This window comes from Coloeus monedula, assembly GCF_965178545.1.
Source record: "Coloeus monedula genome assembly, chromosome: 3".
NCBI lineage: Eukaryota > Metazoa > Chordata > Aves > Passeriformes > Corvidae > Coloeus > Coloeus monedula.
The window spans coordinates 79475677-79503071 of NC_138783.1; the positions used below are offsets into that span (position 1 = coordinate 79475677).

The following is a 27395-nucleotide window of genomic DNA, read 5'->3' on the forward strand; positions in this document are numbered from 1 at the left end:
AAGTTGTTGAGGAGTGGACACCCTAATGCATGTGTCTCTCTTCATTTGAGGTATTGCTTTCTGATCATATTCTCTTGAGCACTTACACTTTCTATGCATTGTTTTCCTTATTATCTCTGCTTGGATCCTATTTCATGTCTTACTTGGACCTTTTTAATTACTAAAGTTCTTCACTGAGCTGTCTTCAGCTCGGGAGTCCAAACGGTTCAGAGTGCAACTGCTAGCTTGTTTTCCTAATGCAACAGCATAAGAGGATAAAATATAGGATGTCCTTTCACCTTTACAAGGTGTCTGTGTCCCTCTGCTCCACAGTTAAACTCAAATTTAATTCCATGGATTTTCAAAATTCCTCCATTACACACCTGTGCAGGCTGGTGAGAAGCACTCATTTCCAAGGTGTGCAGAGTGGCAAATTATCACCATTGCTCTTGTGCTAATGAGATGTGTTACATTGTTGGATTGTATAATTTTCCGCGGTTTGCTTGAAGTGATCATGGTGCATTTGAAACTTCTGTCCCTTTCACTTGTGACCTTGAGGTGCAGAGTGATTCTGAACTGGGATTTTAGGGCTCAAGTAGTACTCTCCTTAAGTGGTAAGCTAAGAGCAAGGTAAGCTACTTTTGTACTGAAAAAAGGAATCTTTTCATTGTGTCAGAAGAGAAAGACCTTCATCATGCAGAAGTGAAACAGTGTTCACAGAATCTGAACTGCCGTTTTGGGCAGAGGGAAGTTGTGCCTCATGGTGCACCTGAAGTGCTTCCCCTCCACGTCTCCTGACTGTAATCTAGCCTCTTTTTTTGCTGTTCATGATTTTCCCCCTCTCCCTTTTTTTGCATAGGAGTGTGCTAGAAACCTCTGCTAGAAGTTTGCAGTTGTCTTTTTTATTTGTCTGTCTTGTATCTCATGAACGTTTTTCTGTGAAAATTTTCTCTGGCAAGAGTCTATAGCTATATCTTACCTGCATGGCTGTCTTTATTTATTTCGTCCCTAGCTTATTTTTCAGTAGTAAAAGAACTATGTATTTGTCTGCAATAAAAATCAAAGTAAACAGATGATAAGAGTAATGGTGTCAAAGGGGAAAGATTGAGAATGCAGGTTAGTTATTGTATGTCTTATTAATGCTGTGCCAATGAGCAGTTTCCATGGGGAATACCTGATTCCAGGAGGCCCATATATTATGTATGCAAGCTTATGTCAATGCTATAGACTGTTACTTATCATAAAATCATAATATGACAGCAAATAGATTTCTGCTAAATTAGCGTGTATATTACAGAATGAAATTTATATTTGAAACACTCAAAAATACCTTAGAAGCATTGTAAAAAGCGTTAGAAGTGAGAGGACACTTGGGTACTGCAAACGATGCAGTACAGTGAGTGTGTGATGTATGAAGATGGACTGACCATGAGCTAGCGTGTGCCCAGGTGGCCAAGAAGGCCAATGTCATCCTGGTCTCTATCAAGAATAGTGTGGCCAGCGTCAGTGTCACCAGGGCAGTGATTTTGTGTCCCCCTGTACTCCGCACTGGTGAGGCGCCATCTCAAATCCTGTGTCCAGTTTTGTGTCCCTCAGAAAGACACTGAGGTGCTGGATTGTGTCCAGAGAAGGTCAAGGAAGATGGGGAAGGTTCTGGAGCACAAGTCTTATTAGGAGCAGCTGAGGGAGCTGAGATTGTTTAGGCTGGAGAAAAGGAGGATTGGGTGGGCCTTACTGCTTTCTACAATTGCCTGAAAGGAGGGTGTAGCCAGGTGGGGGTCGGCCTCTTCTCCCAGGTAACTAGTGATAAGACAATAGGAAATGGCCTCAAGTTGTACCAGGGAAGGTTTAGATTGGATACTAGGAGAAATTTCTTCATGGAAAGAAGAAATTCAAGCATTGGAACAGGTTTCCCCAGGAAGTGGTGGAGTCACCATCACTGGAGGTATTTAAAATAAATGTAAATGTGGCACTTGGGGACATGGTTACAGGTGGGCTTGGCAGTGCTGGCTTAGCAGTTGGACTCAATCATCTTAGAGGTCTTTTCCAAATGAAGCAATTCTATGATTCCGTGGTAAGAGGAAAAGAGCTGAAATACAAAGCGTTAGACATACCAGAAATGCTAATACAGACAGAATACAGCATGATGTAATGCACTTGCAAGGTAAGTGATGGAGAAAAACCATCAGCAGTATAAATAAGTCTTTATTTAAATCACATGAAAAGATTTTAAAGAATAGTTACATGTGAGGCTGACAATATTTACAATATAACTTCCTCTCATTCTCAACAGAGTGCTACTAGAAAGTCATTTAAGGTGGAAAAGGAGGGTAAGGAGGGAAGTAAAAGCTTGTTGAGTATGAGGTCAGAGAGAACAAATTCAGCAGTAACTTAAAATTAGACAATTTTGATAATGGGTAATGGATTAGCAGTCGAAAAATGCTGAGAACATTTTAGAAATCATGTAGAGGTGGAGAAAGAGTCTTCTGTACTGTTGACTCTGAAAAAAGCCCTACAGGAGGTGTGTTAAGCTCATCTGTGTACACAGACATAGGGGTTTTGAACTGCATTTTGAAGAATCCAGGCCCATGTTATTTGAGGTGTTGCAAACTTAGGTGGGTTTATGGCTTCAATAAAGAACAGAAACTTGCCTTTTATTTGAGTTAGGATTAAAAACAGACCCTGAAGATTTGTGAGTCTGGGATGAGTAAAATTGGAAGGAGAGAGCTGTTTCTGAGATGGGGATAAACAGGACAATTTTAAAAAAGGAAATTCTCAAAGGTTCTGTAGTATTTCTACCGTTTTAAGGAATGATTGAGAACAGATGGGGTGAATGAGGGGGTGGAAATCAGAGAGTCTCAGCTTTCAGCTCTTTTCCACCTCTGACCTTCAAAGCAAAAAAATGTATCATGTGTGTGCAGGCAGTTTGGGTCAAAAAAGCTACTGCTCTGTCATTCCTAGATGCTTTGGTTCTTCATTTTCAGTGCCTACACAAGGCTGTTGCTTTCCCTCTGCATTTAAGGTACATCTGATCCCAGTTTGCAGAAATACAGTGTTTTAAATGTGCTCTGAAACCTTTCCTCTTTCTGAACATACTTAGTTTGAACAGAACTGGATTAACGGTTCATTTACATGGGCGGAACTGGGGTGAGGATGAAGCAGGTGTATCTGAGCTTGGCTCTGTCATATCCTCGGTCAACTGTGTAGCAACATGTCTGACTGCAACCTGCATTTAATTTGAGGGCACTGTATTTTAATTTCCCTGGCGTTGCCAAGGTAGCAGCCTTTGTTGCAGCGATGTTGCTATTACTCCATGAGGTTTGCAGGCAGAAGCTGCTATGCCTGTTCAGTGAAAAAACTAATAGCAAGACTCAGAGACGTTCCAAGAATAGCAGGCAACAAGATAGTAATTTGGCACCCACAGATAGTTTGCCTGCCCCTCACCCTCACACCTGCCATAAAAAGGAAATTTCACTGAATGGGCTGCAAAATGGAAGGTGGGTGTGCCATACTGTTGCACACACAGTGTTGAATAACTGCAACAGATGGAAGCAGCTTTGAGGAGGAGGAAGACAGAATGTGTCTCATACTGCTGCAGAATTAGAGGAAGACAAATGTTTCATAATCCTATGAGGTGGATTACAAGCCTGTGTTCGAACAAGCAAACAGAACCATCTTCTTGACTTTCTCAGAGGTTACTGTGTGGGACATGGGTCTGGAGAGGAAGCTGGTGTTTAGCTGCTCCATGGAAAGGCAGCTGAGCACCGTGAGAGAGATGGATGAGTTCTGCTCAGTTAGTGCTGCCCTCTGTGTTACCCCTGCCCTTATCCCCCACACAAGTAAAGGTAGCCCTGATGGCTTCATCTCTTCAGTTGACATCCAACAACTTACTTGGTTGTGGTAGATGGGAGAAATCCTTGGGCTTCTTCTCTCATATTGAATACTAACACAGAAGAGAAGAGAGTAATGTGTGGAAGATAATGTAGTGGGAATCTGAATCATAAAACTATGACACAGGTTGCAAGGGACTACGTTTGCTTCTTTGCCCTCTTCCCAACTGTCCTGGTCTTTTGGATTGACCAGATTATTTAGATGCAATAAAGTGTTTTAATAGACTTCTCTTAATATTCTCCATAGCTGAGATTGGGGATTTTGATGAAACCATACATCGTGAACACTTAGCGAAGAACAAGTATATACCTCATCAAGAAGCACTAGAAGACAAAATCATGGAATTTCACCGTAACCACATGTAAGATTTTTGGTTTTATTATTGGCCTTCTTTTTCTGCAGAGTAGTTCTAACTGTAAGTATATGCTAGATCTGAAGTACAAAAGAGGTCTGGACCTCTGAGTTTCTCAAACATTGCTTCTCAGAAACTGTTAAAGTCTATGAACTTTCTGAAGGTTACTCTTGCCTTTTTCCCATCATCATAACAAGATGGTCAAAGTGCAATTGATTCGATATTCATTCAAGCATGCTGTTATTTTACAGTCTATTTCATACAAAATGCTTCACTGCTGATTTTGTGCATGCAGGTATGATTGCAAATCACGACTGATCAGTCAGGCACTTCTGACAGTAGTCTTTTGTTTTCAAGGACACAATGTTGCCTTTCAACCTTTCTGTGCTGTATTTTGAGATAGGTTGAAGAAGGGGTTTAGTGACAGTTTTAGGTAAAGCACAGAGTACTTGCAGAATTAGGGATTTGGGGGGCAGAATTCAAGATGATAATGCAAATTGTATCCTAATGTCTGGAGGAAAGACCTGCACTAGGAAGAAAATTAAGTACCAATAAGGCACAGAGAAGTATTTTTTAGCTGTTGAGAACACTTCAAGACGTGAACAGTTTCATTTTTGAGCTAGGTTGAATAATAGGTGAGTGGTAGTGATTTCTGTGGCAGTAATAATCAAAGCTTTGCGTAATTTCATCACAATTAATGTGGTGCTTATAGCTTCCCAAGATTTATGGTAAGGTTTTAATGCCTTCTGTTTTACTTCATTGTGGTATTACATTCCCTTTTACAATGAATAGCATCATTGCACGCTTCCAGTCATGATTTTTTTTTAGGAATATGGCATGTTTTCCAGTGGAAAAAACAAAGGGAGGTAGTAAATTCTGTTAGAGCTAATGGTTTGAAATCTAGCTGTATCAAGTGTCTCAGAACTGGAGCAGTCAAAATTCGTAATAGACTGTAAAATCTGTGTGTTCTTTGATATTTGTTTAGAGTAAGTTGTTGTTCTAGCTGGTACAAGTCTGGGGACATAGCAAAAAACCATACAGATACTATACCTCTGACAGTTTTCAGTCTCTTTGATCAAATGTCTCTTTGTTCTCTGGAGGACCTCTTGATCTCTATTAAAAGGTGCGACAAGCTTGTGAGTGTTCTCTGTTTTCTTTCTCAAGGGGACAGACACCAGCAGAGTCTGATTTCCAGCTTTTGGAGATTGCCCGTCGCCTGGAGATGTACGGGATACGCTTGCATCCAGCCAAGGACAGGGAGGGGACAAAAATCAACCTGGCTGTTGCCAACACAGGCATTCTGGTGTTTCAGGTTAGAGCTGCTCGGGACATGATTCTGTACTTAATAAAGCAGAGAGATTTCTGACAGCAGTAAGAATGCAGGAACTCAGCCATGTCTACAAGTATTCAGTTGGAAAAAGGCAGGAACTTCCAAAATTTTTTCTAGGAATGATCTTAAACCTGTTGTAGCTGCATTAGGTCCTGCATTAGGTAGGGACTCCTACCTTATGTGGATGTGCAGTGTAGATCTCCATCTGCATCCACAATGTGCTGTTCAAGATGCAAACTGGGCCATGGCTCACAGTTTGCAGGTTGGTTATGCTGGCTTCTCCTACATGTAGGAGCAGGTAGGTCTTGCAGGCATAGTGCGTATTAAATGGGTGAGAAGCAGAGACAAGTAAAACAACAGACATCTGGAGTCCATGCAGAAGGATGAAGGCAGTAAATATAAGCTCTCTGTAGTGTTACTTTGTTAGAATTCTTACAATTTTCTTGACCAGCCTTGGCCATTGTACCTTTGCTAAATCCATGAATCTTACTTCTTTCCCTTAAAGATCCAAAGTGTTTCCCTTCTGTTTCTTTCCTGTCCTTTCCTACCCCAGTCAGTCTAGTAAATATTCACGAAGCATCATTAGTAAATTTATCAAATTCTCATTCTGCTGTTCCCCTTAGATAAATAATAAATTGGGCTTTTACAATTGTGAAGCTACAGGTAGTCAGCTGGTGTCAACTGCTTTCACTTTAGATGCTTACCTCACTCTGTGTTAAAAACAGTCAGTAAGCTGTTCTTTAAAATATCCCTTTTTACAATTGTCTAAAAAGACTATTCATTTTAACATTTTGACTATAATCAAAATACTAGTATTTCCAGCCTACAAAGTACTTTGAGTCCTTTCATAAAGAAAAGTAACAGCAACAAACAAGTCCAGAAATGTCTGTCCCAAATGCTGTGAGATCAGAGTTTAAACCAACCAACCAAAAAGAGGCAGCAAATTAAAAAGATCCCTGATCTTTTTAAGTGAGGTAGTAGTAGAACCCCAAAACTGAAGCATAGGTTGAAGCATGAGAACACTAGGATGTTGTTAGAAATGCACATAACTCAAGCAATTGTATGTTCGGGCCCTTCCCTGAGAGAGGTATCTTTTCAGCTTTTTACCGGCTAGCGCTCGTAGTTCAATGTCTTAGAAAGCCTCGAGCAACCCAGAGAGGTAGCATGGGCAATCCAGCATTTCAGTAGCTCTAAAATCGGTAACTGTATCAGCTGCAGGAGAAGCAAAGAGGGAGAAATATAGCTCTCTTCTCGCCTAATTTCCCGCAGTTAGATGCTTTCAAAAAGAAACAGACGACAAGAGATGTTCGCAGAAAGAGTTGCAAAGCCAGAGAGGATGGGCCCCCTCTTGGTGCCCTTCTTTTATTGGGAGAAGGGGGAAGGGGCGGACTGGGGGCGGACCCGGGGTGAGCGGCCAATCAGACACTGCTGAAGAGTCTGAGTTACATTTGGTTTTGCCCGCGCTTGGAACAAAGGAGCTTGGAGCACGTGGCAGAGGCAAGTGTCTTGGGGAGGGGAAGCTCAGAACAGGCAGCAACACTTCCCCTGCTCCCCCACAGCATTTTCATCAGCTGAATTAATGAATTGCCAAGACTTTTAAATAAGACTGTCTTCAAGGTGGAAGTATCTATCCACAGAAAGCAGCATGGACCTCAGAGTCCCAGCAGACAGCTGGGATCCTTCTGTAAAGTGTAGCTGCAGGTTGATGGCCTGAGGGTTGATTTGTCAAGGTCTGAAGTCATCTCTTCTTGACCTAATGTGTTTGGGACTTCCAAAACAGTTTTGTTTTGTTTTCAAAGTTTCTGAAAAGCTTGGAAATTTTACTGGGTCAAGCTCCAAGACTGAACACTGAAAAGGAAGTCAGGCCCTGACCTGCTGGAGTCTGCCCAGCAATTGGCTTCTGTCACTGGGCTTAGGGTGTCCTTCAACCACTTTATAGGTCAAGGGCTAAGTTCTTACTTTTATTTTGGTTATAACTGATAGAAATTGAAATATGAGGATCTCCTTAGAATGACCCCAATGAAAGTAAAGGTTCACTCACAAATGGCATAAGCTGTAGTCAGACCTATTTTAAAGTCTGCCATTTATTTAGAAATCAGTGTCAGTGCTGCTGATTATTTTAAGTAGATTAATTATGTGATTCTAAGACAGCTGGCTGACTTAGCAGAGATCATTACACTGTCATTACTCCTACAGCTGTCTGGTGATGGCGCCCAAATCAATGTGGTTTTCGGCATTTAGCAATCCTGTAGTAGTTCTCTGAAACTTCTGTGCTGTGCTCTAGGAATACTTGTATTGAAGTCTTCATTGAACAAACTGCTGTAAGCACTATTTTAAAATAACACTTCCATTACCTGCTGACATAGATTACAAATGAAACTTCTGAAGGGTAGGGGCTAATGATGTAGTGGCAGGGAGTTGGAGTACTACGAAAATAATTTTCTTCTTGCTGTTTGCTTATGGTATTGGTTGCTTTTTCTCAGAAAACCATTTTGTGGCTTTTCAGAGACAAATAATTTGTTTAGATTGCTTTTGCTTCTGGTACTCCCCATGAAAGGTCAAAACACACACAGTATTTTGTACTTCCAATACAAAACTTGTAGTTTTCCACAGTTAAGCAATATTTAAAGGGGTATTTGTTTTGCGCTGCAGACACACAAAGAGGGAGGAAATCTACTTCATCAAAGTGAGGTGACATGTCTACATTCTTTGTCACTGATGGAAATAGAGTGAGGTGCCCTTGGAAGGTGATTTAGTCCACAGAAAATCTTGAATCTGCATAGTGGCACAAGATAGCAGAATCTGGTCCACTCTGTCTTGTGATACTGGGTTGGATATTTTCACAGTAACTCACTATACCTAGTCCTGTATTGTAAGAGTTTAACCATAAGTGCCTGCCTTCAGTCATAGCACCAGATGTTTATGGTTTGCATTACCAGAGGATGAATTATAAGAAGTACCATCATTTCAAGTTAAGTGAACAGATAATTAATTTATGACAAGCTTTCTTTAGTGGTTTAGATTTTTCCATTCAGATCTGAAATTATTAAACCCAGCTGGCTTTGTTCTCTGTAGGGTCACACCAAGATCAATGCCTTCAACTGGGCTAAGGTTCGAAAGCTGAGCTTCAAGAGGAAACGTTTTCTTATCAAACTACGGCCTGATGTGAATGTAAGTCCTTGTTAGGAATTTATGAAGTTGACAAAAGGTTATTTGGTAAATTTCTACTCACAGATTGCACGTGGTTTTTATCACCTCATGAATATTTTAATTGCTTATGTTCACTGTTGGTACTGTGCACATCAACCTGGCATCTCTGGTGAGCAGTCCTAGCAAAGGACATGTAAACTGAATCAATCATAATAGAATGTCCCAGAGTCATCTTCTGGTTGTGACTTTGGTACTCTATCAATTCTTAAGGTATAGCATGTAAACAACTTCTTCTCATTAACATTCAAACCACTGCTTTATCTCTGTCATATTTGTCAGTGAAAGGAAGTTTGAGCAATAGCTTTGATACTGACAGGCAGACCAGTGATATCTCAAAGTTGGAAGGATAGGGCCAGTTAAGCCTGAAAGCCAATAAGTTGGGAAGAAGCTTTTTTTTAGCGTAGCGCCTGATTTGTCAATGCATTTCTCTAATCTGTGTTGCTTACTAGCTTACATTGCAAATGCTATCCCAATTTTCAGAGTTCATTCCAGGACACCCTGGAATTCCTTATGGCCAGTCGAGATTTTTGCAAGTCTTTCTGGAAGATCTGTGTGGAGCATCATGCCTTTTTCAGGCTTTTTGAGGAACCTAAACCAAAGCCTAAACCTGTTCTTTTTTCTAGAGGTTCTTCATTTAGGTTCAGGTAAGACATGCATTTTTTTCTACCTTTGTTGCCTCTCCATTTCAAAATCACATCCATAATGGTCTAGGATTAAACCTGTTATTTTCAGCTCACCTTCTTTACATTGTAGTTTGCTCCTTTATATTTTCCATTCCATCTTCTCAGCCAAAACACTGCAAAGAACGCTGTAGGGAAAAACCCTGCATTAATTTTGTACTAGCTGTTGCAAAGTAGCTTTTTGGAAGTAAGGTATAAAGTATATAGGGTCCAGATGGTTTTGTGTATGAAAATTCACCTGTGTCCTAAGCAACACTAGCTAGTAATTTTTTGGGACTCTTTGAATCCTCTGCTCCTAGGATGGGGTCTTTCCTATGTATCAGAGTAGAGATTTGTATTTTTGTTGTATGTCCCTGTGGTAAAATCCATCTCTATGCAATTAAAAGCAACAAATTGTCTTTATGCTGAGACATTTATGCTTGCAAAGGATTTATGGGAGATGACCACCTCTGCTAAGACCAGCTCTATCTGCGGTATTCTTAGAACTGTAGGAAAGCTTTTAATAATTGGGTTACTGTGTTGGGCGTTTTTTTTCCTTACACTGGCAGAAGCATCATTGTAGATATTGCATTGTGTATGCCAGGGGGAAATCCTTTTATTCATACAGTTTATTTTGTTTGTGAAGCTGATACAAGCTGTACAGCCATAAATGCTCTTTGCTGAGATGAATGATGCACTCTAGATGCCTTGTGCAAGAACACAGTGTATATATAGCCATTCTACCTCTCTTCCCACTTAGTTTGCTGCCTGCAAAGTAAATTAATTAAGATGGAAGGACCTGTTTTGGGTAAACAAGATATATAACTTGTTATGTTTCTGCCTCAGTATATAGAAAACTGTAGGTGCATTCAACTTACCTCAGGCTTTGGAAAGCAGGTTTTAGCCACATCCTCTACTCACTGTGAACTGTGTTGCTACATTCAGGAACTTCTTCAGGCCCTGACAGCCTCTAATGAATTGGAAGAATTTGGCTCTCACTTGATCATTCTTGAGGTGTGGGTTTCCTGTGCTGCTCTCAGTTTGCTTTGGAGTTTATAGCTTTGCACAGTAGACAACGCTGGGCATTCTCACTGCTTCACTCACACCCTGTAGCAGAAGGGGAGAAAGGGATTTCCAGCCTAAATCTCTGCAGAAAAGGTGTGTTTTATAGTAGCAACTAAGTCATGAAGTGCATGTCAGGAGGTTTCATCTTGGTTCCAGGGTTTACTGATATCAGATAAAGCTGGCATTTGACTAAAAAGATTCAAGAATATATTAATTAATGAGAGGAAAGCTTAACCCCTGCTTCACTTTCCATTGTAGTGACTTCCCAGTAATGTAGGACCCTATAGGGCCCACACAACTGAATTTAAGCAGTTCTGAAATGGCATCAGAAAGTAGCTCCATAGCAAAAAAAAGGAGGCAAGTAACATGCAAAATGGTAAAAATCTTTGTGTATCTGACCATGTCCCCTTCTGTATGATCTTAACATGGATTTCTGCTGATAGTGACAAATACTTTTCTGGTTGCTGTGGCTTTATATACAAACCAAAAAACATGTTTATGATGGCCAGGTGGTATATTGTATTAAATACTTTAACTCTGGTTTTCTTCCAGTGGTCGGACTCAGAAGCAAGTTCTTGACTATGTTAAGGAAGGAGGGCACAAAAAAGTGCAGTTTGAAAGGTGAGAGGAAATAAATTAATTATCCAAATATGTTATAATCTAAGAAAAGTCATGATTTCCAGTTAGTTATATTCTGTGATCTTGGTATCAGTCCAAGGAAAAAATTCCTTCTTTGCTGGTTTGACAGTTTATCATGTGTAATATCCCCATTGTCCTGAATGTTTTGGCAGAAGTTTCATTACTTATAGTTCACTAAAAATCAGTAGTCTTCAATCTGTTTTTCAGCAATGAGCGTCCTACTATCACAGGTAACTTTCTCCCAATTTGATTTGCACCCTCTTTGCTGGGATTTGGTTAATGTATATGAACAGACATACTCAGCTCAAAATAAAACTGAAAGTAAGAAAAAGTACAGCCCAGCTCAAGGGAGAGGTCTCCAGGGAAACTGAAACTCTTCCATCTTGCTAGAGCCAGTTCTGTCTGAACTCATCATGCTCATGGTGAGCTCAAAGTGATGGCCAAAATGCCACAAAGACCATGACAACAGTCCATTACTTAAGGTTCATGCTTACCCGACAGACCATTTTGCTTCAGTGCTTCTCCCTGTTCTTACAGTGGCAGGCTTGCAACACATAGCACATTTAAATTTTACAGAAAGGAGGAATGTTATTCTGTTTTGGAGCAGACTTTTATGAAAGCTGTTATTCAAAGGTTTTGTTTTAAAAGAGGCATGTCTCTTGATTCCTGTTTGTAGAAAAAAAAAACCTGAAATAGCTCTTTACGTGATTTTCCTTTTATCTCCAGGAAACACAGCAAGATTCATTCCATCAGGAGTCTGACTGCACAGCCTTCAGAACAGCATACAGAGGTGCCAAAACAAGTCAGTGATGTTGATGAAACCCTGGAAATGAAATCCTTTTAAGCATTTCTTGTTAGATTACCCTCCACTGATTGCTGTTTTGAAACCCTAGGAGCATAGTTTTCTGCTCATTTACCATTTAACTGGGAGCTAAGGAGCCCTGGGTGTTATAAGCTTTAGGTTCTGCAGAGTCAAACAGCATTTCTTACAGACAACCAGACAAATATAAATGGTGAGCTTGTCTGAGCTGTACTAATGACCACCTGAAAAAAAGCAACCCTCAGTGTTGCTGCCAGGGTCCTAGGTTGTAGCTGGCTATTGCATTTGGGGGAAGTGTAATTACTTTTCTTCGCTGGGAGGTCTTGGATGCCCATTTTAAGGTGTTGGGTTAGTATTAACAAGGGAGGAGAACAGTTAATTCCTCACAAAAATTGCAGCTCTGGCCTTCTAAGCCATTATCTCTGGTAGATACCAAATGTATTTATCTTATGTTGATAGCTGCTACGTGTTAGGAGTTCACAAGTCCAAAAGCCCAACAGTCTGCAGCAGCTGCTAGTTCCCAGGTCCAGCTGGTAGTAAGGCTGACCATGTATTCACTATAGGCACCCACATGAATACACACATACAGTGCATGTACACACAGCCACACAGTCAGCCACACATGTAAACACAGAAAACAGCACTCCCACGAGCACAGACAGTGCCAGTGGCCTCACTCTCTTCCACTCTTTGGCTCTGGTCTCTCCAGTTGCTGGCATCCCAAACACACCAAACATATGGGCTGATGGCTCTCCTGGGACAGCCTTCAGAGGAGACAGATGAGGAAGCTGCATTTTCCTGACTCGGTTGTTGTGGTTTCTCAACATGCCAGTGTTCCTCTGTGCTAATCTGTGTCTGTGGCGGTGAACCTTTGATCACGGAACTTTGTGTTAGGTAGAGCTTAAATGTCAGGAGCAAGCTACTAGGTTAATGCATTTAAGAATGCTACCTGAACCGTCACCTTCCGTGCCTCACTTCCTTTTAATATTCACAGGCTCTCTCCTTTCTGCAAATTCAGGAACTTCAGAGAAATTCGTTGTAGATGGAGCCCATTTCAAATAGCCTGTAGCATCTTAATGTTGCTAAGACAAGCTCAGGTAGATGGAGCATGGCTTCTGGGCAGAAAAGCCAGTCTAAGACCTAGTGGCAGGTGTGCTCCAGCAAGTGAACGTGGGGTGCTCAAAAGCCCACACATGACTTTTTTACTGTATCTAAGTAGGCTGTGCAGAATTTGTCTTATGTTTTTGTCTTTTCCTCCAACTTCTCAGAGTAGTGTGAACAGGTTGATATTCTTAGAGTGTTAATGGCTGCCTTAGAGCATGGTAACACCTCAGATACCCCTTATTTCATTATCACTGCATTATGTCTGCCTTCTCTTTCCTTGTTTAGCCTATGTATTTTTTTTTCTGTTCTTCAAGATCAGAAACCTCTTTTTTAAATTCTAATTATTTGAGGCTTGGGTTACCTCTTCTGTTTTCAAGAGATTCCTATGTTGCTGCAGATGCAGTGCAAAATTCTTGTGTGTAATTACACGTAGCCTTTTCCCTCTGGCTCCCGTCCCTCCCAAACCTCTCTCCTCCCACCCTCCCTCCCCTTTTGTCTTTTCCTTTGTGTCCCCCTTGCCTTCCTTCTATTATCATTCCAGAGTGCTAGAGCTTATGGAGACAACAATGATGCTGCAGCAGTGCAGAGCTGCCGGCAAGGAAAGGAGTTGAAAGCTTCAAGAGAAGACACTGGACAGCACAAGAGCCCTTCCTTGAAGAAGAGTCCAAAGGAAGGCAGAAAGGTGGATGGAGCAGTGGTCTCAACAGTGGAGGAAGAAGAGGAGCCTGCTAAGGATAGGATGCAGCAGAACAGACCTCAATCACAGCAGCCAAGCACAGGTCCAGCTTCCAGGGCTGCTCATGGCAGCAGCACCTCCATTCCTTTCATTGACTGCAGTGATGTAGATAGCGAGTATGATCTCCTCAGAGGACAAATAACCCGGTCATATTCCCAAACAAATGACAATTATGAGGGTGATTTGACCAGTGGTGCCTATATTCACTACAGAGATGAAAATCGCAATAGAACTAGATATAGGGATTCCTCAGCTTCTCTAAAGTCTTCCCAGTATCTCTCTGAAGAGTACCTTGATGATAACACAGCTAATCTCTCCTTCTACACTGGGGGAAGCCCCAGGATGCCAAGGCATAGCTCTCTGGTTGACGAAATGTTTAGAGGCCCGGGGAGCCGTAGTCCGCTGGCCACTCCATTGCCTCCCAGTAGCAAAGAGTCAAGCCCTAACATGAGCCTGAGTAGAACTGGCTCTCAGGGTTATGTCTCAGAAAATGGGCACGACTGCAGGGTGAGGACCGGGGAGGAGGACAGCCATGAGTATTGCCGATATTCTCCAGGTTCTCAACGGCCTCGTGCACAGAAAACCCCAAATCTCTGCAATAAGTCAGTTACAGATCCATTTATCCTAAGCCAGATATCCTCAAGCGCTGGGCAGGAGTATAGATCAGAGAGATACTGCAAAGGAGGTGGGGTGGCTAAGATGTCCTCTCCAGAAGGCAAAATGATGGCCAATGGTATGCCAGTGGGGGCACAGTCAAAGCAAAGCCCAGTCATGCAGTCGCTGCGTGCCAGTGGCATGATGGATCACATGGGTGCAATCCAGATGATGGAGGGCTCCACCAGCAGTGGGACGGAATCCAGTGATTCCGACTCAGAAGTCATTAACCCCTTCACTCACCCCCTGGTGTTTGGAAACCCTGTTGTGCTGAGCTCGTCTCCCATGCCTAGAAATAAGTATTCCTTTGGAAGCCTTCAGCTTGATGAGGAGGTAGAGGAGGATGTTTCTGTTGGCCTCAGTGATGAAGATGGTGTGCAGGTCTTCAGCTGCTAGGGACCAGGGTGTATGAGACCAGGGCATACTGTGATTGCTCACTGGAGTGGTTGCATCTCCTGGGGCTCATGATGAGTGGCTGGTAATTATTTCAGTGCATGGGCTATTTCAGACATTATTGTCGTACAGACCAGCCAGAGGGAAAGGATGCTAGAACACAGTAATAAGTCTCAGTGATGCTTAACAGTGTGCATCTCCTCTGAAAGGCAGGAGGAGAGGAAAATTATTACTGATTTAGGTACCTCTTTATACAGTCACTCATTCTTTGTATGAAGTCATGTTTTAGGTATGCGTTGTAGCTTCTTTGATATTTGACTAGTTATTTTGACAAAACAAACAATCAAATCAAGTAGGTACATTGTGCTCTTTTGTATGTCTATTACAATCCTTTTTCTCTCCCATATAAGGAGAACAACTTATGAGTGCCTCAACAGAGTTAGGAGAAAAAAAACAAACTTGCAGCCAAATGCAGGCAGCTTGATGTTCAAGACCAAGACTTGTTGAAATCTTGAAATATGCTGGAAAATTTTTTCACAGCAAGAATATGTCTGGTCTACTCATCTTTATAACTCGTTTTATAATAATCTGATGAACTGAGGGTACAAATCAGGCATGTGTAAGATAACAGTATTGTCAGGAAAAGTGACAGTATTGTCTTTTTCTTCAGTGTGTTCAACAGGCTGATTTGGTGATGGAGTTTTTGAAACTCCAAACTCTTCTTTGGGCAAGAAAGAGAACAGGATGAAAGATACAATTCAAGTGAAAAAAACTTTGATCAAAACAGTTCTAATGAAGAGTGGTATGAGTATTACTTGCAAGGCAATCCTTTCTATCCTTTATCAGTTTAATATAGAGATATATTGCAAGAAATTTTTTAATCACTTATACTTCCAGTGAAATTATTATAGAGACATCAAAGTTCTGTGGTCGGCGGTTTGAAGATGGTGGTTGTTTAATTTTATTTTTTGCTTTGATCACAAAAGATCTTTTATCTGTGCAGGATCCAATTACTCTGTCGTAGGCTACTTTTTTAGTAGTGCCACCTCAGAAATTTTTCATCCACAAGAGAATGATAGGAGTAACTGTGTTCCAGGCTGATTGTCTTCTGTTCTGTCCACAGAGTGGATATGGGCAAAAGGACAAAGAGACTAATTCTGTGTATGCTTCCTTTTCACAGGCTGGAAGTATTGAGAATTAAGGTATCCTGATAAAATCTGATTTTAGTTTCGCCAAGTTAATTAAGAAAATCTAGATGAAAGGTCCTCTGCATGGAACGTGTCCTATAGTTATTAGATCTGGGAGACAAGATGTGCTCTTTATGGTTGGCCTTATTTTTAACTTTTATATATTTTTCTTGTGGAAGAATGGAAATAAATCCCAGAATTGTAAGTGATGAACGACAGTATTGATTGAACTTCAGGTCACTTCCAGTGATCTGCACCATGCACTACATGCATGTAGCAATGATGAATCCATTCACATAAGTACTGATGAAAAAGCGACAGGACTTTGTAAATTTAGACAATGTAAAATTTTCAAGATTGTTTTTACAAAAATTATAAAATAAGAAGTCTTTTTAATTTTTCTAATGCCTTGGTCTATGCACACTTTAACAGAGTTAATCGGAGTGAAGGATATTTAAAAATATACCTAGTTAGGCATGTGTTGTTATATACTTTACTGTTTTGCAAGTAAAATATATCTTTGTGTAAATATAAGTATTAACTCTCTCATCTCCTTTAGTGTGTTGGTTTTCTTAGAGATTAGATACCTCATTCTTGACCAGGAATGATTTAAAGCATCTCTTTAGATACCGATATTCTGGGGACAGGGAATACTCTCATTTATTCCTGTAGTTAAAAGCATGACTCTACAAATGGCAAGACTGATAATTAGGGAAAAGCTTGCTTGTATATGATTCTAAAAGAGGGTGGTTTGTGTTTTGGACTTAGAATAGCTGTAAAATAATTGCCTTGAAGTTCACACTATATGAGATGAAATATAAGTAGTTGAAGCTCGCATCAGCAGATAGTGTGAGCATGGGGAAGTGGGTGCATGACTCTTCTTTTGATTTATTTTTTATTGCCTGTGCAGTAAAAGTACCAGTAAGTATAAAGTAAAGTAATAGCAATTTGGACAGATTAATTAATTGCTTCATTAGCCAGTAAAATTAGAGTACAAGTAATGGATTTGTAGGAAAAGAAGGATTTTCAGTCATTTCTGCAACTTAAGAAAAGTGAATAGATTTCACATTCTTTGGATTTAAGTGAATATAAAATTTTATAAGTAGCATTTACTATTTTGCATCCTTTCAGATACTGTATCCAGGCCTGTTTCTTCTCTTGTATGCCTACAAATATATCGAATTTATAACTTTTTAAGAACAGACCTACTGGGTAACTGGATTTAGTCTAGTTGCTAATAAAGTATCTCAACAGCTTTTCTTTTCCCACTTCAATATTATCCTCAAAAATGCAATATGAGGATTTTTCTCTGTTTTCTGTCATCTGGCATTTTTTCAGCTTTGAATGTTTAAGTAGTTGTTGTTTTAACACTTGGAATTCTTCCAGTTAGAAGAAGTAAAGTTTATAAATTACATAGGAAATAATTTCATTTAGGATTAATTACTTCTGCAGCATTGTAATGCCAGTGAAGCTCCATTTAATATCAATAGACAAGCTTTTAATTAAAAGCAGTCTGTGGGCCAAATTCCTCCACCAGACATGTGGTTCATATCTGAGCCCTTGCCAAGAATGGTGAAGTGAGAAAGGAGTTTTAATCTGACATTTTCATACAGGATCAGGTCCCTTAGAAGTCATCTGGGAATTTGTTTCTGTGGGGCAGTCGGAAAGACCTTGCAGAAAAGAACAGAAACCTTTAGGGCAAGACTGCAAATGAGATGAGATGGAGGAATTCTTGTCCTGGTTCCCAAACTGCTCATGGTAAGAGGAACTTGTCAGTTCTAGTTAGTTCTTGCAAGCATTTATTAATCTGAATACACTGGACAACAACAGTGATCTAAGCTTATCTTTGTCTCAAGTATAGCAGGTGATTACAGACAGGGTAACTAACAGACTCTCCCACCAATTCCAGTAGATTTTGGGATGTGGCTGATAGTACTTCTGATTCACCGTTCTGAAATTTTTATTGTTAATAATGAACTTTCAGTCCCATACTCATCAAGTGCCCAGATATCCTTAGGCAGTTGCTACAAATGAGGCAGCTGAATCCCAGCGAGATTGAGCAGCTCTGTCTAGTCTGAGCTGTGTAGTCCTGAATCATCCATCTCCTGTCTTTCCAGAGGATGTGGAGGAAGCCTCTTGTTGGATTGATGAGTCAACTCTGCCCATGTAGTTGGATAAATAATGGAGATGAGTTGCAAAAGCAGTTAGGGGTTTGTCCATAATAATGTGCAGATGTAGGTAACCTCTGGATGAAAGGCCCTCTGGTTCATTCTTTGCTATTCCAACTGCTTGACCACATTCAGCCATCCTCTACAATGGCAGTAGAAAGGTCATGTCAGACAATTTTAAGTTTTTGCCTACTCAGCAGCAGCTCAAACTTATGATGTCCTCTTGGGATCTTCTGGAATTCCTTTTTTCATGGCAGCCTTTCCTAGAATCTAGTTTTCCTCAGTGACCCAGGATATTAGATTTGTCAATAAATATATGAAGGAAAGATGGAGAGTGGCAAGTTGTTGTAGGAGCCAAGACCTACATAGGATATTGCAGGTAGGGAGCTTTGAATAATCGATATCTGAACGGCCTAGACTGCACTGTTTTCAGTCCATATCCCCTAGCAAATGTACTCCTTGTGCATGACAAGAGAGAAGCGTTCTCTGAAGATGATTTACACCAAGTGCTGCCATTTCACCCATGGCTCAGAGCCTGCCTAACAGGCTATTCCCACTAACCATTGCAGGGCATGCTAAGTGCAAGTTATATCAAAGAAAAACTGGAAGAGAAATTCCCATAGGTGGAAAACGTCAACATGTAACTGAAAGTTTTTAGGTTTGCTGTATTTGCATTTACTTTATGTAAGCTATACAGAGCTGAGTTATAGGCAGATGAGCATAATGAAAGAGTTGCATGTCAATAGTTTGAAAAATCCTTTCAATCTATTAGTTTTCTTCAAGACTAAAGGCCATGCAAAACTAGAAAGAATTTTCTCCGCAGAGCAGCATTGGTAATGCTGAATGTAATCAGTAGAATCCAGTAAAGAGTGAAAAAACAATGGTTTGTGAATTAGTTCACTAAATGGGGCTAGTATTACTAGACCAGACTGCTTCAGGACCTGTATTTTCTCCCCATAATATTTGTAGGACAGGTTTTTGTTTGCAGTGAGGCTTTTATTAGTTGAAGCAGCTCTGTTCATTCTGAAGTAGGAGCATTGATGCCAGAAGTTCTTGTTCTGACCTCTCTGTCTGTACATGCAGGTACTTGGTAGTGACCAGAGAAAGTCAAATACAAAATGGGTGAGAGATCTAAAAGCTGTTTATAGGCCCTCTTTTTCTTCACTAAGAAGCAGAGAGGTTTTAAATTCTGTCTTCTTCAGTCCCACAAAAAACACACAAATATAGAGTCTCTGTAATCACTAGAAGTTTCTTCTGGGGAGCTCCAGGTCAGGAAGACAAGGAAACGAGAAGAACAGAAAACATCTTGAGCACACAAAAAATATCTAGCCCTATTTATTTACAGTTCCCTTTGGCATAGTGTGTTTTCCACTCTTTTTCTGAGAGTTTAAATTCCCAGTAGTTTTATAGGATACTCAAAGAGCAAGAATTACGTTGATCAGTTGAACTGATGAAGCAGACCCAATTTTGAATTTTGGTAAAACCAGTGATTCAGATCTCATTAGTATGATCTGTATGCAATTAGCATGAACAGTGGCTATTTCTGGAACAGTTTAACAGGAAAAAAAAAAGATGCCTGACCTATAAATTCTGTCAAATTCCGTGTTTGTTTAACTAATCTCATTTATCTTAATGAGTCGTTAGACTGCTGTCAGAGGCGACTTTAGAATGAGATTTTAATTGCTGCATTTTAACTTCTAATGATGAAAAACAAATTAGCAATCCAAGTTTTTCCTGACTTCCACACGTTTGAGGAAGTTGGGTGTTGCAGCCTTGTGCACAGGAATGTGGATCACTGGAGAATCCCTGTCATTCAGCAGCATGGTTGTCACCAGCTGGAAAGAGCAGTGAATGTGAAGGAAAGAGGTTCTCTGTTCAAGCATGTAATAAGGTAAAGTAAGCCAAAATCCCTTTTAGTCTTCCAATAATGCTTCTCTCTCTATCTCTGAATAGTTTCTTAAGGCAGCTTCTGTATACTTCAGCTCATCTCTTCCTTCTTTGTTTAGGGGATCGATCTTCTTCCCCATAAAAAATAAGAGAAACCCTAAATACGTGAGGGAAATTGAATCTTCTGGGACAATTTTTAATACGTAGGCCTTTCTTTTGTTAGCTGCTGTCAGACACAAGTGGTAGAAGAGTCATTTTCTCAGAAATCCAGCTGCTTGTTGGTGTCTCCTACTTGATGATGATGGTTGTGGGTCTTCTGATGGTAAGTGGCAGATGCGCAGTGTTAACGTCGTGAGGACCCAAAGCTTAGACTGGTGTGTAACTTTTCTCAAATGTGAGTAGCAGCAGACTCTGGTTTCAGTCAAGCTACATTAGGAAAAATTTTGCCCGTACTGTCAGGTTCTGGAAAGGAAGGAAATTTAAATCCTAGGAAACTGACATTAGCAAAATCTTTCCTCTTCTGTTTCAGTAGTTTCTATAGTTACTGAAATATGCCTAGACAAAGGCACATATCTTAGTTACTTATTTGTAAGGGAAATGATTGTTGTGCAACATATACATCCTGAGCAAAGGTATCTTCTGTGTTATGGTTAGGCTGTGTGGTGCCATTGGTATTTTAAAATACAGAATTTCTGCTTAAAAATCAAAGGCATCATATGAACAAAAATCCTAGTTTGGGTGACATGTAGCAGTTTTGCAGAGTATTTTGTCTTTTGTTCTAATTCTGTGTTCTATAAAGAGCTTGTAGAATAAGCTTGGTTTATGTTGTTTGTTATTAAAAGCAGTGAGCACTTTCTTCTAAATGTTATGAGATCTGGAAAGCCTGTGTGCCTGGCTGAGCTGTGTATTCACAGGCATGTTTTTCACAAGTATGTGTGTAAATAATGGTGGCATTATTACAGTAAAGGGGGTAAAGACCTTAGGATCATAAATTTGCATGACATAATGGTAAAATAGTTGGCTCAAGAATGGTTAGAGTTTTAAGACATAATTTTCGTTGATGATTTTTTTGGTAAAGTTTTGGCCCCTGAGAACCATAAAAATCCACAGTTCACACTGATAAAAATCAAGTCTAAAGGCAGTAATGATACAGCTGTCACTGACTGAGCATGAAAGGTTGAAGGAAAATGAATGCTTTCTGATTCAAGAGCTTTCAAGCTTGTTAAAATTAGATTAGATGCTTTCTTTAAAATGCTGCAAATCTTGTTTTGAGAAGAGAACAAGCTTTTGCCTTTGATGGTTTTCAGCAAGATCAGAGCTAGTTCTTTCTGTTTAGTTCAGAGAATGTTAGAGCTCATGCCTGTTGCTTTTCCATGAGGCACTTAAAAATATTTGATTAGCTGAATCCTTATATTTCCCTTTTCCTGCTAAAAAAAATTTACCTGGACCCACTAACAAAAGTTCATAAGCTTGGCAGTGTTTCACTTACCCAGCCCTTTCCTGATTTCTGTGTGTGCACATGCACAGATTTTAAAAAAATAAATCTCAGTAGTAAAAATTAGTTTTTAAAATTGACAATGCTGGGGACTTCATTCTCATTTTTGTCATTTGTTTAATACCTTTTAAAGAGAAACATTTTTTGTTTCATTGTATGCACTGTTTTGTCAGCATGTACCTCTCTGGGAGAAAAAGCCTTTTCAATGTTCTGTCTATCCTCAAAGCATGGTGTATCTTCTGTTCCTTGCATTGTTTGAAGCACTGTCTCAATGTCCTTTTACTGCCGAAATGCCTATTTTGTATTGGGAGTACCTAATTCCTCCTATTACAGTGATCCTGCCTCATGGAGCACTCCTTGCCTCAGAATTAATGAAAACCCTCACCAGGTTGTGACTCTCAGGTTGAGAAACCACACTATGTTGAGGGGCAAAAGAGAAGAGGGAAGCGAGGGGAGAAGGTCTCTTTTCCAGGGCATTTGGGCTCCCTTGAGCACAATCAGATTGCCCTTCATTTCCTAATGAAGGCTGCACCCAGCACTGGAGGCCATCTGCCGTGGCTCGTGAGCAGGATCACTGCAGTCCTGGTTGGATGTCTTGTTGGAATGGACAGTATCTGTGGCATAAGCTTACATGGGGGCTGAAGGTTTCCAGTTCTGTTGTAGCACTGTGTCATGTTGGTTTAAAGACAAACAAAGGCAAACTAACCCTAACCCTGGGCACAACAGGAAAACCTTCTGTAGGTTGCTCTATTTCTGTCTGGAGAGATCAAGGCTAGACAAAGGACTGATGCCCAGTGACCTTGTATTCTTCCCAGACTGTAATGCTCACTCTTTGTACTTAAGCTGTGAGTATACCCTGATGTAGGCCAACAGCAGTTACTGTCTGATTTCACACTCACCGCTGTCTAATACTGCAGTACACCAATAAAGCATGGACCTTTACCAGCTGGAGAGGTTGCTGGCTACTAAACCAACACCAAGCTTGATGAGACTGTAAGCATGTCAAGCCATTTAACTGTGTATGCATGGAATTAATTTTTTTATTATTATTATTTTTAGTTTCACCTGTACCTGAAGGCTTTTATTCATTCTAACTGGTATTTTGCTGTAAAACTGTCACTGGTTTAATTGTTCTGTCCAATTGCTGGCTGATGCTTTGTCCTAAATATGAGGAAATTGGTTCATGAGAAGGTGCACCATTTTCCCAAATTCTGCTCACTGCCTTGGGCATGCATTTTGAAGCTGTGGAGTCGAAGTGAACCTTTCTGTCAAGTTCCTCTTCAAGCCAGGCAGAGTTAGTGGTTGTGTGTGACATTGGATTTCTTCAAGAGTTTGTTTTTAATTCCCGTTCCTCCTCAAAATCTTTGGTACTGCATTCAGGGATGTTTGTACGTGAATTTATGGCTGTTGTGTAACTACTTTTCAAACTAACAAACTGTATCCACTGCTCCAGCTTGATTCATATAATGGGGAAGAGAAGTGCAGCCTGATGAACTGGTTCCCCTCAAGCTTTTGTGGAAGTCAGTGGGATTTATTTCTTTGATTGAGGGAGAACAGAGCAGAATCTCCATCCCATAACTCTTTAGCAGTACAACTGTGCCTGGTTCACAGCTGGAGAGAGAAGGGATGGACACCATTATTAAACTCTTCTTCAATCGAATGTACTTTAGTGATTGGTGAAGTGCGTATGACAACTCCTGCTACTTCATCTGGTGCTCTCTTCTCCCCCATGCCATTTTGTACTATGCATCTTCTCTGACCAAAATGTTTAGATACATGTTAGAGCTGTGCAACCACTGTGAAAATGGAAAATTAAGCTAGACTGTGGCCACAGCAGTGGCAGCTCTGTCAGATACTTTCTTATTAAAGAGCCTTCATAAGTGATATGCTCAGTAATGTCAAGGAGAAAGGGGAAACAACTTGGGTTTCATTTGCCAAACTGGAGTTTAGAAAACACTGATCTGACATTAAAGCTGAGTAACTGGGATATAGATGTCGCAGACCTCCCCTGACTGCAGAGCAGGCCATGGAGGAGTAAGAGAGAATAAGCCCTGCAACATTCCAGATGTTGAGAAAGGTGCTTTTTCTGGCTCTTAACATGTTTTTAATTTGTAATAATAATAACAACAACCTTGAGAGCAATAAAACTCTTAAGAGTTGACTTGATGAGATCTTAAGTGGTACATGAAGTTTTCCAGCAGAATTTCAGTCACCTTTAATAATGGTTGATGTTTTCCCTCGGTTTCCATAATTGAGTTATTTTCACTTCTTGGTACTCCACAGAGAAGGAGCATTCCCATGAGCATCTTAACGCTGCTGAACTCTTCCTCTCTGTTAAACAAGTGTGTATGGATGGGAACTGTTTCTTTTGAAGCAGATGCAGAACGCTAAATGGACTGAGTTTGTTATACCTCAGTTTCAGGAGAAAAGGAATGGAGGAGGAGTATCTTCAGGATACACTGAGTCCCATTTGTCTCCCTCACAAAGAAGGGAGCTCCCCTGTGTTAGGTTAAAGTTTCTAACCAGGGATTTCAAGTCATCTTATGCTGGCTATGTAGTCAACAAAGAAAGAGGCAGTTCAGGTTACCTATGATGTGAATTGACCTCTGGGAGAGACTTTCTTCATCAACTGGAAAGTACTGATTTTAACTGTTTTTCCGTTGATATGAGCCATGTTTTAAAGCAGTATCACTCAGCCCAGCACCCCATAAGCACCACCCTCAGTCCCTGTGGGTTCACATCTGTGTGTGACAGGAGCCTAGAGTAATGCAGGTACAATGAGTGGGATGGATCACAGCTGGCAGCTGAGGGCAGAGCCCGGCCTATCCCTCTCTGGCAGGGCACTCACAGCTGGCCAGCACTCTGCGCCTTTCCACGACCAAATTGCAGCAAGCAGCTGATGTGTATTTTGACAAAGGTACAGCTATTAAGTATTTGATTCTAGTTGCTGGCTTCTTTTTGTGTAGCACATGGAATGTGTATGTTGGTGGGGAGCGATTTGAGACAGTGTAAAGCTAGGAAGGTAACCCATAATTTCATGTTCTGTGGCCATGTAAAATGTCATTGTCATTTCATAGATTTTTTTTTTTTTTCTCTCCCCAAGTTAGATTTCAATCAAGTTGTACTTCTTTTGTCACTTTCCCTTCTGTAGCACTTTTCTCCAGTGTCTGGGGAGGAAACTGGCTCAGTGGAACTGAGAGCCACTCCAGGTATTTTGGCATTGATGGGCCAATCTGGCATACCATGGTAAAATGCATTCTTTTTATTTGCCACTGTCATCAACCAGTGTTGGTTTCTCTTCTTAAACCCATGCTTAGAAAATAATCAAAGCACACGCAGGTTAATTCCTACCCACTCCTCCAAGGATATAATTTTAGTATATACTTAAACAATCTTTACATAAACATTCTTTTGTACTTTCTCTTGGTTTGTGTGTATACAGCTGACTCCATTAAATTTGAAAGATGGCCCAAATCTGAATCTAAATAAAATCACTTGAAGTAGGAGCAAAGACAATTCCATGTTACCAGCTGCAAACCATTTAGGCCTTCAGAGTGCAGTAGCATTTGCTATCTGGCAAGTGACATGCTAATAATTTCCTGTCAATCAATGAATCCTTTAGGGTGAATTGTAAGGGATTTCAGTACCTTGTAAATAAGATTGGTCTTCTCCCTTCTGCTTCTGTTTATATTCTGCAGTTTGTAGTTGATGAGTAGAGCCTGTATGAATATACTCTTCTGTGGCAGGACATCAGATGAAACATTTTCTTAATTCAGGTTATTTATTCCTCACCTCTGTGAAGAAGAGAAAGTCACTTTGCAGCACTGCCATGAACCATCAGCATGACACATGTCCTGACTGATTGGTGATGGGAGAGGGAAGAACCTGCATTTTCATTTCTTCGTGGCTTACTGACTTTCTCACACCAAAATGAATTTGTTTCCCACATTTCCCAGAGCAACATCCAGTGTGTTGATATTTATGGCTGTGTTGGTTGTAATTAGGCCCAAGAATGTATGCATGTAAGAACATTTTGAGACCCTTTTGTAATGTAGCTACTTTCTTATAACTCATTTTAATTTTCACTTGTTCAGCGTATTGGCAGGTGGGGTCTGAGCTCTTGCTTGTAGGTTGTGGTAGTGGTTGGATTTGGTGACTGCTCACGCCCACATGGGTACCAAAAGGGAGGGTGCAGCATTTCAGCTTGCTGCAAAATAACTTCGAGAATGTCAGTGATGCATTGATGTGCAAAGTCTTTAATCAGTGGGGTGTGTACACAGTGCTGTGAGCCACCAGGCACATTTTTTGTGATACTTTCCATAATGCTTTTCCCATGTCTTCCAACTGTAAGATAGGGTATCTTTCTAATTCATTGTCCTTTTGATATTTTGTAGTTTGAAATACTTGAGTTGTACTGATAAAAGTTCCATCAGAACTTAGATCTAGGATTATAGATAGGTAGGTAGATATGTCAATATATCTATATCTATCTATCACAGATAGGTGCTATTTAACTTCTAGACTACAATGCTGTGAACTTCTCACAGAGGTGCAAATCATTTATTCGCTGTCATATGACAGGGATAGTGCCAGAATTTCTTTGTTTCCACATTTGAGGTGATATCACTTTTCTTATGTCTTTTGTAATGTAGTTAAGTACTTTTAACCTTACAACCTTGCTATTAATCTGTTTCACTATTTCTCAATGATGAATTCCATTTCTTTGGAAAATACTGTATGCAGTTGTGTGCTAGTGTCAATAAAATTGACATTTGTGTAACAAGCTGTGGCATTTTCTCAAATTTCACTGCACATTGATTTAGTGTGAAACTGTTGGTAAATCCTTTCTTGCTAGCTGTAATAATACAGACCATTATTTCAGACAAATACTGCTTTGACTTTGATTTATAATAGGTTACATAACTGTCATGATTACGTAAACTGATAACTGTGCTGTTTTTTCCTTCTCTTTTCAAAGGAATGATTTATAAATGTGAACTGGTTTGGAACTGGAAAACATTCATGTTCTAGCAATAAATCTTGAGTTCTTCCAGAAAATAAATAGGTTTTACTACTGGCCTAATTATATTTATTTTATATTATATTGACTGGAGTATCTCAGCTGTGTTCTTTTTAGCCACAGGAACATTTACCTATCATAATTTAGGGAGGACACAATCACTTGATAGTAAATTGTATTTGACCCTAATTATATACAGCAATGTATGTGTTTTACATTTAATCTTAGACAGCCTGTTAGCTGTGGTAGTCAAGAGCTTGTCACTTTTTTTTGGTTGGATTTTAATGTATGATGCCAAAATGGCACAGACTGTAAATGTTCTTCTACATGACAGATTCTTCTTCTAAAACAGGTTTAGATTTTCAGATGTATGGAGGAGGGGATAACTGGGAGAACACTCAGCATTTTTGGCAAACTTTCTTTCTGTGCAGTCATTAATCTGGCTGCTTCCCAGACGACAAAATGCTAATTTCAGTAATATTTAATGTAGTGTATATGAATCCATGGAAGTGTAATTAATTGTCTAATTCTTTAATATTTTTAATCCAAAATGAAATGGGACTTTATATCTGTGAAAATCTGAAATTGTCATGCTGTGTGCATTAAAAGTATTGCTTTTCTTATGTAAATGTAATGCTAGCATTTCCATCCCAAACAATCAGAGGAGCATGGAAAGACTTACAAGGTATAATATACATACTCGTGTTGTGTGTAGAAACTGGGGAACTAGTAGTTTTCTCCCTTCATGTTAGATCTGACTGGTCTTAGCAGCAACACTGCTGTAGAAAGTCATCCTTTCTCTCTAG

The 27395-nt window shown here is 40.1% G+C and overlaps 1 protein-coding gene across 5 annotated transcripts in view; it reads left to right on the top strand.

The window, feature by feature from the left end:
* FARP1 (FERM, ARH/RhoGEF and pleckstrin domain protein 1) overlaps window positions 1-27395 on the top strand; it is a 204133-nt gene that overhangs the window by 144174 nt on the left and 32564 nt on the right. For 3 of the 5 annotated variants that reach the window (XM_082278890.1, XM_082278894.1, XM_082278891.1), the window contains exons 7-13: window positions 4117-4231; window positions 5387-5534; window positions 8628-8723; window positions 9243-9406; window positions 11039-11107; window positions 11852-11927; window positions 13591-13828. In XM_082278890.1, the coding sequence (XP_082135016.1) occupies window positions 4117-4231; window positions 5387-5534; window positions 8628-8723; window positions 9243-9406; window positions 11039-11107; window positions 11852-11927; window positions 13591-13828 (906 nt within the window). The remainder of the gene's footprint in view (window positions 1-4116; window positions 4232-5386; window positions 5535-8627; window positions 8724-9242; window positions 9407-11038; window positions 11108-11851; window positions 11928-13590; window positions 13829-27395) is intronic. The other 2 variants (XM_082278892.1, XM_082278893.1) reach the window with 1 other exon arrangement.